At 39.4% G+C, this 11485-nt stretch overlaps 1 protein-coding gene across 1 annotated transcript; it reads left to right on the forward strand.

Moving 5' to 3' along the window:
• Positions 1-425: 425 nt before the first annotated feature.
• Positions 426-8622, forward strand: reps2 (RALBP1 associated Eps domain containing 2). Its single transcript, XM_020603468.1, has 10 exons — positions 426-490; positions 970-1044; positions 1369-1417; positions 1535-1671; positions 1992-2053; positions 2180-2269; positions 4843-4929; positions 5044-5162; positions 6008-6113; positions 8346-8622. The coding sequence occupies exons 1-10, from the start codon at positions 466-468 to the stop codon at positions 8412-8414; spliced, it is 819 nt and encodes a 272-aa protein (XP_020459124.1). The 5' UTR covers positions 426-465; the 3' UTR covers positions 8415-8622.
• The last annotated feature ends 2863 nt before the right edge of the window (positions 8623-11485 follow it).

The following is an 11485-nucleotide window of genomic DNA, read 5'->3' on the forward strand; positions in this document are numbered from 1 at the left end:
TGCTCTTTAAACTGTGCCTTGATTTGCAGAGTGCAGAGCCTCTTATTGTCTTTAAGGATACTAAACCAAGGCCCAGTCAGATGGTAAACCAAGCTCTCAGCTTTCAAAATGTTAATGTGGAGTCTCTCTTTGGTGCCTTTAGGGGGCACTAACAAGCTGAACATTAGGCTGCAGCAACAGTGCAAGTGCATCCCAATCAGCTTGTTAAACACAGAGCATAAGCTTGTACTTCTTGGAGTGCACTATATTATATTATTGTTTTGTTCTCAATGATACAGTGGATGATTCTTTTTGCTATGTTTTTAGGATCAAAACATTATAAAGAGGCTTCATCCAAGTCTCGGCACGACAAAACAGGATATGAAAGAGGAATCCTATAAACAAGGTAAAAATAATAATTTTATTATTATTATTATTATCATTATAAAGAGGCTTCATCCAAGTCTCGGCACGACAAAACAGGATATGAAAGAGGAATCCTATAAACAAGGTAAAAATAATACTTTTATTATTATTATTATTATTAAGTTTTTGGAGCACTTAATCCAAACATGCTCACAACATTATGTTCTAAAATCAGATGCAACGCACATGTACTTCCTCTAAGTCAACCAAGTGCTCTGCTAAAGTGACATTATCTGGATATGTGGGATCATGGCACACAGAGAGCACAGCTAATCTTTCAATATCAGAAGACTTTCTTTTTGATTTTGGAAATAAAACATGTCAGCAAAACATCTTCCACATATAATAAATTTTAATGTACAACATAAATTCCTTGTACTGCTATCCCAACATGCACAGATATGCATAAAACAAATGGACAAAGGTCATGCATAACAGTCCTACTCAACATCACATAAAGAATGGAAGATAAAGATATATTCATATTTTGTAGGCCTAATAGTGCTGTTATCCCAGCCTGTACTCTTCCTGTCCTACTGCTGATTTCTTCATAACTGTCTACAGATACAAGTTTGAAGAGGCGGGCAACAAACCCAGAGAAACGGTCTCTACATTTCAGCTCTTTTCCTGAGAGGCCAGGTGACATTAAATCTCTTTTTCGCATGGGAAAGTTAAAGCTGATACTTTGTTCCTGTACATAAACTCATTCTGTAAGCACATGGAAATATTCAAGCATGTCAGAGTATTTTATATTTTGGTAATGAAAATAGCTGCAAAGACGCCGCATGACATAAATGGCTTAGGTAAAGTGTGCATGTGTAATGCTGATTGAGCTACTTGACACAAATTAAATTGGAGTTTATGGTTCTAAAGGGAAGTAGCTGCTTCTCATTTACAACAGCTCAATGAAAAGCAAAAACCTGACATGCTGATGTTGTTCATTCATTGCATTCTTCTTCACAGAACCACACCAGCGTTTGGACCCCAACACGAGGACAAAAACTAGACCGAGGTGACAATCAGTCTATTTCTGTTGCAAAACGGAAATGAAACACTATCTAAAACTCCTGAACTGCTCATTAACTGTGTTATATTCTTTGTTTTTCCATCAAAATGCTCTCACCTGCAGGTCCTACTCCAGCACTTCAATTGAAGATGCAATGAAGAAGGCAGAGGAGCCTCCCACCCCTCCTCCTCGTCCCCAGAAAACCCACTCCAGAGCCTCCTCACTGGACCTCAACAAGCTTGTCCAGCAGGGTGCTCCAGGTGCGATTCACATCTACAGTCTGTGGTCATGTCTTCATTTATCTTTTCTCACAATATTACATGCTGACAGCATGAACGTCCTGGAGCTATGGTGCATTTTGTAACCGAGTAATTGTGTTTTGTTTGTGATAGTTCTCCTTTCATGGGAGAGCAAAAAGGGAAGTGGAGATAGGTGTGTCTATATTGTTTAGTATGACAAGTCAAGCCAGATTCTCACTTGGAAATATGGGTGGTTTATTTGTGAAATATGACTTCTGACAGCAACATAGAAATAAAGCCACAGTACATTATAGCTTAGTAAAATGTGATCTAAATTTCAGGGATAAAAAGCGGATGGTTGCCACATCCTCCCGCCCTCCCTCCAAGACCATCAGCCTCACAGGTAAATGGCAGTAACCCGTACTAGTGTGCTCTTCTATCAAGTGAACAAAATCTTTGTTTGTTCCTCTAAACTCTAAATGTACAAATGTTTCATCAGTTAATCAGTACCTATCATCTTTCTCATCAGGTGCCTCATTTTATTAATGCTTCGGACGTAACTCCCCAGAATAAAGTGCAGCCGCCAAACTTTGCCAACTTCAGTCTCTTCAGAGAAGAAGTGAGCAGAAAATCTAAGTTCCTACTATGATTTGTTTTTATTCATTTAGTTGTTTATTTGCAAACATGCAAGCAGCAGGTTTGTCATTTCAAACTGAAGAAAAAAATCAGCAGTCAAACTCAAATTTCTGTTGCAGATGGTCAGCATTTTCTGCCCACCTATCTTCCACCTTTCATCTCAGACACTGCGCCATAAATGTGTCACCGAGGTCATGTTTATCAGATATACGAGCCTCTATTTCAAGACACAGATGAACTCAAAGGCTGTGACAGCAGTGAACAGTTTATCGTGGGCTGCAACCGAGCAAATACATAAAGGATTTATTTATGGCTAAAGTGACATGCCCTGCATTTAGTCAGGGCCCTTTAGAACCTCATCGTCTTTGTCCTTCATTTGTCTTTCCTGACACTTTATTATTTTATGTGGATGTATCTTTGTATCCTGTTACACCATGCAGCAATCCGGTGCATGTTTAATATTGTTGTTTCGTTGTTGTAGCAATTGATATTTAAAGCTTAAATGAAATTGTGTCTAAATTGTAAAAGCTTTGCCTCATATACAGTGTGATCCAGCATTTAGATGATGCTCCCTATCGATCCCAGAATGTCTTCTCTTGGTTAAATCTCACCATTCCGTGATGGTGTACTACCTGCCTTATGTTTGTACAGTCCTTTCCAAACCACCATGGGCCCACACATTTAACACTTCCTCTTCTGCCCATTGGAGCCTGGTCCAGGAGGTATAGGCTACCCCCATGCTGTGTTAGCTTGTAGCCACATTTAGTTCATGTTCTTCAGAATCTAGAACTTAGTGCTTCAACCTATATGAAACTGTTGTGATATACTGTGGTTGTGGAACGTATCTGTGTCCCAGTTAATCTAACTTCAGTATAGTTCCTCTCTTGCAATAATCCATATTTAATTAATCTAATATTATAAAATAAGATAAACTTCACCACTGTCAGACACCAAGATAAAAGAGTGAGATGCTAATTACCACAGCACATTTTGAGTCTGATTAATATAAAAAGTTATTTTTTAAAACCCAGTTTCTCAACCATTTTGTATTAATTTTATAATTACTCTTATCCTGCCTCTTACACTATCGTCCTTATCTCTTAATATGCCTTCTTACTACTCCCTCTCTCTTCCCCCTTCCTCCCCTCACTGTTGCTTGTGCAGTATCACCAGTTTACTCTTCATTATTAGTAGTGGGCCATTCTAAAGGTGGCTATACCCTATGTGTATGTTATGGATGAGTGAAATATACTATAGGTGTAGATACAATAGCTTCCTTAACATTTAGCATGTAGCATTTTGACAGTGAATGGTTAATTTGCACTTGAATAGAAAAACAACTTCACATCTGCAGGCATACACTGTTCATTATGGCCTAATGCTGAAAGTGAAGAGCAATGAAGTAAGTTGCATATGAGTTGTTAAGTTAAATTAGTATTACTTCTCATCATTTTGCTCCAGTTAGCTTTAAGTAATTCACTGTGTCCTCCAGAGAGTGGAGAGATTCTGCATTGAACCCCTGGACAAGTCAACACATTCAGACAGAGAGTTAGAACAGATCGAAGTCCTCTCTGCTCCCTTCCTCTGTGTTTGCTGACTTTAGTCATTGTGCCATTATAGTACAGTCCCACATGGAGATGTAGGGCTGTAATTTCACCTGGTTTGGATGCTGTTTTGCTCTTATAGCACTTAAATTAAACCTGTTGTAAAGTTCTTGTCCTCAAAAGGTCTAGTATGTGACAGTGACCCTACTTCACGAGGCCTCATATTGTTGGCATGAAACAGCTGGCCACTGTTGTATCTACTACAGTATCTTTATAAATGTTTCCACGCTGTGGTTGTATTTCACATCCAGTGATGCAGTATCAGTTGCTTAGCGCAGCAAATTTTTTTCACTTTTAGGTTTCTTGCTTACAGTTTACAGTAGGAGCATTGGCCTGTATAAACTATGAGGAAAGACCAGGCATTTTAACTGCCACCACAATGGAGATAGCAAATGATAGAAATTAGTGGATCAAATTCACTAAACATTAACTGATAGGAAATGATATGGAATAGAACACATGCTGAAGATGCTGCCTACTAAGAAATGCCTTTATCTCTTACTACAACAACAACTAATCTTGCAGTCTTGCTATGAGCTAAATTTCAAAAACTGACCTTCATGTGTGCAGGCCCTGTCTTCACATTCTTGCACTTTTAACCCCCTGCTGAGTGAAGGCAGGTGGCAATATGATACATTATGTCTAGAAGAGAATAATGGCTGAAATACAGCAAGGAGATGCAATAAAAGTGCATGAATCCATCATGGCTGCCAGCGAGCAGGCAGCAAGCTGCAGCTGGAGAGTACCACATCATGGCTCCTGCAGGGAAGCTGCTGTTCACAGTCAGGGCAGGCACACTTCACCCTGCCTTTTTAGTGCTTCTCTTTTATCATTCCACCTCATCAGGACATCAACAGTCTTATGTTGGGCATCATTTCTATTAAGAAGAGCTCTTTTAATTTTCTTGTGTAATTTAATTTTGCTCATGTATTTGCTTTTGTCTGTGTTACAGGAAGAAAGCAGTGTCAAGCCTGAAGAACAGGGTCCATGTTCTAGATTTGGCCCAAGTGATGAAGACTTAGCAAATGTTTCAAAACAGGTCAGAACTGCATATATAGAAGTGACATGTGAGAGCCATGCTGGTTTCATATTGGAAGTGCCTGGGCCTCTGTTGGGATCAGGAGTTAATTTTTATTTGTTGCATTTCCTTCAGGACATGATTGGTGTTTCTCACAGTCAGGCCCCACAGAAGCCAGTTCGCAGGAAATACCACCTAGAAAGCCAGAACCTGGAGACCATGCCATTTCCTCCCTCCACCAAACCTGCTCAAAAGTCAGTCACACATTTCACTCTTTAACCCTAAAATACAAACGAGTTTACTCTTTAGCTAAATCTCAATGTGCATTAATAGATACAACTAGTGGTCATAGCTGAAATGTTTTTGAGCCAAAAAAATACATTTATGAGGTGGCTTCTGCTAAAACCACACTGATCAATATTTTAATATTAACAATGAATCAAACGACTGTGTGTAATGTGAAAGGAGTCGTTTTCACTGACAACCCCACAGAGGGTTATCCCTCAGGAGCCGGTGGAGCAAAATGGAGCTAAAACGGTGAATGATTGTTGGATGTAAATTCATCACATGAATCCAAATACATGTTAATGAATCTATATGTCTTCACGGTGTGTTTGCTAACAGATTATTCATAAAAACTTCATCAGGCTTTTGTCAGTATATCACTGTAGTTTTTAATGTTCAGCCCACAAGTGGACAAACAAATCAAATCAGTTGACAACTTCTTAAAAGTACACAACTGTGTGGTGATTGTAAACCCCTGAAATCCACCCAGAAAGAGGAATTCAGCAGACATTAAGGCACACCCTAACCCACCATAACGACTCTAGCACATGCACTTCTGGCTCCTTATTGACTAGACAGCTATTTCAAACTGTCAGTCAGAAAATGGTGACCAAGTTTGATTTATGTAAATCCCCAGTGCTTTGGTCTGATCCCTCTGGTGTCCACAGTCTTTGAGTGCAGCAACCCTTTGTTTCAGAGTTTCATTCATCCCATCTTTACACAACATGATTCCACACTTTATTAGATAGATACATAATCTAGAAAATGCGTTAAAAGCCTGACAAAAGGTTGATTTAAAAAAATACTCTCCCAGGCTGCTGTCCAGACAGAAGAGGGACATCCAGATGGCGATCCGTAAAAACAAGGAAACCAACGCAGTGCTGACACGCCTCAACAGCGAGCTTCAACAGCAGCTCAAGGTCAGCCCCCTTCTCTTTCTTCTGTACAAAAACATTTTGTGAATGCAGCCATACCACAGTATTTTGCTAAAGGAATGTGTGTGTCCATCTACTGTATGTGGACTTTCTGACATTCCCCGACTCTGCTTCAGGGGATCTTGTGAAATGGCAAAAGCAGCCATGCAGCCCTTACAAAACACCCAGAATGTATCTTTAAATCTGACAGATTGATCTGCACGCTACATTTTAATCACAGCCACGGGAGCATACTGATGTTAATACCGTTTCAGAAGTTCTCAATTGTTGGTTAGAAGTTTGATTTTCAACAGACTGCAAAAGCTCCATCCGATCCAACGTGGGGAAAAGCCCCGAGCTCCGCTGTCTGCTCCCCTGACCATCACTCATAGCTGAACTAATGGTACAGATTTAGATGTTTGCCTTGGGGAGCCGCCTGTGGCACACACACACACATTTGGAACACATGCTGCATGCCTCTCATTCTCCTTGTAAATGATCTAGTAGTGAAACCTTCACGCTCACATGCAGCAGTTTTATGGCTTTAACACTACAGAGACTGAAGAATAAAAAAGACAAATCCAGCAACAATTTCTTAAATACCTAAAGAGTCCAAGAGGCAATAGGATGTCTAACTTTTACACTTTTATAATGTCAGTGTTTTCCCATTTAGTATTATGGTACTTTTTCATTCTGCTAGTTCTTTAAAGCATCTGTGGAATTCTGCAGAGAAAGGCATATGTCTCTTTATTTAGACTCAGGTCTTATTAAAATGCTAAACAGCGACCGGCATTCACAACTGTCTTCTTCAAAATAGAGCATGGGCTGGTCAGGCATGCATCTACAACAGGGTGTGTGTGGAACGAAAGAAAAGTGCACGGAGAGGAATAATTCATTCTTGACTTTTCAATGAATTCAAAGCAAAATCTGGAATAAAGACATGCATAGCAGTTTGAAGGACACCTTAATGAAAACATTATAGATTAACAGCGGACACTTTTTGTCACTATTCTAATGAACATAAAGGAGATGAAGAAAAGCAACATGCTGTGTGTTGTCCATAAAGTTTTTTTTTCTCCCCTTGTAAGGATGGTGATGTTTGTGTATGTCTCCTGCACAATGGGCCAGCCTGACCTGTTTGCCATAAAGTTTTATCCTGGACTGCATAAGGATTCATCATTTTCACAGGACGTCTGCTGCTACACTCATATGGCACTCTTCTCACTGAGTCTACACTCCTTAGTATCATCTCCTCACTGTGCTGAACTTGTTGCTTCTTCTTCTTCTTGTTCACCGTGATGACGTCAGGGGCTAGACGTTCGTTGTATATCTTCTGCATATACAGAGTTGTACATAAGTCTTAGGCCACCAGTATTTATTCAGTGTGACCCTCCTTTCCACTTAGCCCAGCCTGAAACCATGACAGACCCTCCACCATATTTCACTGAAGGCTGCCAGCATTCATTCTTCCATCTCTCTCCTACTCTTCTTCTCTCATACTGTTGATGATTGAACCCAAAAGCTTCAGGATTTGGTTCATCACTCCATAAGACTCTTCTCCACCGTTCTTCACTCCAGCCTTTGCATATCTCAGCCTTTTCTCCCTGTCCCCCTTCTGAGCTAGTGATTCTATTGGCTGCTGTCCTTTCACAAATGCCGTTCCTGATCAGGCTTCTTCAGTATGTGGAAGAACCAACCTGGCATCCAGGTGAAGCTGCCAGATGCTGAGCCAGGTCCTTGCTGGATTTCCTCTGGTCTCTTAATTAAGAAACTCTGAGAAACTTCTCATCAGATTTTGACAGTTTACTGTTTCTCTTCTTGACCTCTTTGGATTCTTCATGTTTCTTCAGCTTGAATATCACATCTGGATTGTCAAGATTGTTTGTTTTTATTCTTGTTTGTGTTTATAATGCTGTGTACATACAGTGTTTCCTATATTTTTCTAGTTGTATTCTGATAAATAACTAGATATAGTCACCGTAACACTGCTAAAACAACAAATCTAATGATAGCCTACAGCTTTTGCACAGTACTATAACAATCAATCCATTTCCTGATACATTCATATTTTGGGGTGTAATAATCATTGTAGCCTTTTGGGGCCCCTAACAAGGCTTTATTCTAGTTAGACCACCAGTGCCATGGCAAACAAAACAAATAATGTAACGACCGCCTGAGGTGCATCTCTTGTTCACACTGCAGTAATCAGAGTTCGTGTTTTCTTTTGGTCGGCTCCAGGTGGTTCACCAGGAGAGGGTCACCTTGGAGTCCCAGCTGGAGTTCCTGCGGCCTCTGACCTCGACGTGATTGAACCGGAGGTCTTGTTAGAGTCATGTTACCAGTGCGTCACCAGGACACGAATGTTTGAGCCAAGACACACAAAGATGTTGTCTTTTGTAATGATTACAGAATAAATGTAAAAAGGGCTGACAGTAGAAACAAAGGTGCATTGTAGACATATAGGGATGTGATTCTTAGATTTCTTTGCAGTGAACAATAAAGTCGCTCCACCAGATGTTACCTTGTATTACTTTTAATGCTGTTTTGACGAACTGAATTGTGCATTTTTTAATCACTGTATGATAAGCACTTGTAAAATATTCCTTGGGATATTCTAACTTATTGTTGTCTTTTGAGTTACTGATATTTTCTCCCATAAAACTTGTCTTGCTTACAACACATGTAACAGTTTTGTGCACATATTGCCATGACTTTGAGACATGTTTATGTTCTGTGTTAATTATGGAAACATTTAAGTTTACATGGGCTGTATACAGTGTATTTCATGTGTCCACATGGTCTAAAGCAAGTGATGGTGCTAAAAATGACATTTAGGCTCTGATTACTTTTTCCATGTAAATTTAAAAAATACACATTTGCAAGGTTGTACGTAATGTTAGCAAAACAACTACTTTAGGAATTAGTTGATTTAACTGAGCATTTGGATTGACTGTTGCACTGGCCATTAGCACAAGGGAGAACGTTGACACTTTTGACACTAGATTTGTATTAAATATGTACATTTATGTGGAGATTATCTCTATATTTAATTTAAGCAGTCTGTTTTTTCTTTAAATCCCCTTATATTTATTATTTTATTAGTCACTTCTTTGTTGTATCCATACTGTCACAATGATTTTACTGAATTTCAAGTTTGAGGAGAAAACGTACCTCCAAAAACCGAAACCAGTTTTAAAGGTCAAAACAAGAAAAGGAACAAGGACAATATTCATCTCGTGTTTTGGAAGATAGTTTTCAAAACAGCCAATGTCTGTATAAATGGATGTGGTTGTGATTTTTGCCAAACTTGTGGTGCTGCTCATGTTTGTTTTAGACCATTGGGTTCCTACATATCTTAAATGTTAATGACTGTAAATGAAGTGGATGCATTACACGATGCCATGTTTGACACTGCATGTTTGCTAAAATGATCTGAGCACTGAACTGTAAATTAACCTGAAATCATGCACAGCTGAGCTCTGGGCTGAAGACAGTAATCAAACAAATCAATAAAGTTGTTTATTTTTAACATTTATTATTATTTTATTACAACTATTGTAAGGCAGTTGACCATACATATACCAGCCACTTTATTAGGTACACCTGTACAATTGTATGCAAATCAATGCAACACTTCTGCCTTAACATCTGTGTTTATGAAGCTCAATATTTCACTTTGTGGAGAAATTGTCATTGCATAAATTCAATTATGTTTATTATTGAGGTCACAGCTAAAGGTGGTGTTGTACTGGACTACGTTATATTCAGAGGTGTCTCTTGTCCTCCCCAGGTACGTACGTGAGAGGGTAAGAATATTAGGAACAACTTTGAAATGAATGAGCTTGAGTGAACGAGTTCATTCTGGGAGACGGGATGCCAGACGACAACAGGGCGCTCGTTACTCCTCTGTGCCATAACCAATATTTGGCACGGCCCTGCATGTCGGTACCTGCTGCCTCCACTTACAGTATCTGCTCCCACATTGTAGGTTTTATTTCAGGCTATGCATCAAGAGAGAAGTGTGTGTGCTCATTCAATGAGACAACAGAGTTATTCTCACTGAGCTATAAATACCACTTAAATGTGTTTGCTGTGCATTTCAAGATGACAGCTGCATGTGATGAGGAAACTATATGTGTTGGCCATGTGTTGCCTTTAAGTATATACCTGTTTGATATAATTGCCATCTAGGTATCCTACACTGGCTTATTATTATCTACTTGGTTAATGATTCATCTAGCTGTAGACGTGATATTTAGTGCTCCCAGACAGTGACAACTGGGCCTCTGTAGACCTCCATATTAATCCATGCAACAGAAACAACGCTGTAATGACCAAATGCTCATTGGAGTAAAGCAGAAAGTTAATTGAACAAAATTAGGTACTTCTAATAGTGTAAATAATCTGTAAATGTGCAACTTTTCAGTAACCTGGATAACATCTGGTGAGGTAAGAGTTAAGGCCGACTCTTGTAACAGCAAATATTAGCAGCTTTTGTCTGTTTAAGATAGGCCTTTTGTTGCAGCACCGTTACCCAAAGATGACGACATATCTTTTCTTTGTCCCACACTGGGCTTTGCAAAGGTTGCACTTTTGGTGTGGAGATTAGCTAGGCCACAGGAAGGGATTTTAGGCTGTCATCTCTGCTGATTCTGGCCCCATCAGCTGCTGGGATTTAGCTAAACACTCATTCAGCACATGTGAATGAAGCTCGGCCCAGGCTGTCAAGTCTGCCTACAGAGGTGACAGCAAAGATTAACCTAGATAGGGATCCCAGCAACAAATAAACATTTTCCTTATAAGCCATACAAGTTGCTAAAGAGGGTGTAAGCTATCAGGAAGGACAGAACCCTAAAATACACACCCTGTCTACTTTGTGTCTAAAACACTTGACCTTCACCTGCTTGGTGACAAGGGAATATCGCACACAAAATAATTCAAATATGTTCTTTCATGTGAGGCAGACAGAACAAAGAAGATGTCAGCCCCCCTCCATGTCAACCTGCAGTTCGCCAATAATACAGCCGGGCCACCTTTTTGCCCAAGTGATCCACAAACATTTTCTCTGCTGTCAGCTCTGAAAAATGAGAAAATGTGTTAAAGTAGGTCTGCAACTAACAATTATTTTTGTTGCTGACTGATGTGTAATAATCATTTAATCTAAGAAAATCTCAGAAAATAGTAAGAAATTTTCTTTAGAGGTATCAAGAGCCGAAATGTCTTGTTTTGTTTCAGCAAGCGACAGATTTATAAAATACAAGTCAGGTCTCTGCCTAACTGACGCAACCTCATTACCTGCACCAAGGAATTTATGTTTCTTTACCATTCTTCTTCTTTGATCACCATTGTCAGATATAGCCAATTTCAATATTTTGCTT

Source organism: Monopterus albus, unplaced genomic scaffold (genome assembly GCF_001952655.1).
Source record: "Monopterus albus unplaced genomic scaffold, M_albus_1.0 scaffold61.1, whole genome shotgun sequence".
NCBI classification, from domain to species: domain Eukaryota; kingdom Metazoa; phylum Chordata; class Actinopteri; order Synbranchiformes; family Synbranchidae; genus Monopterus; species Monopterus albus.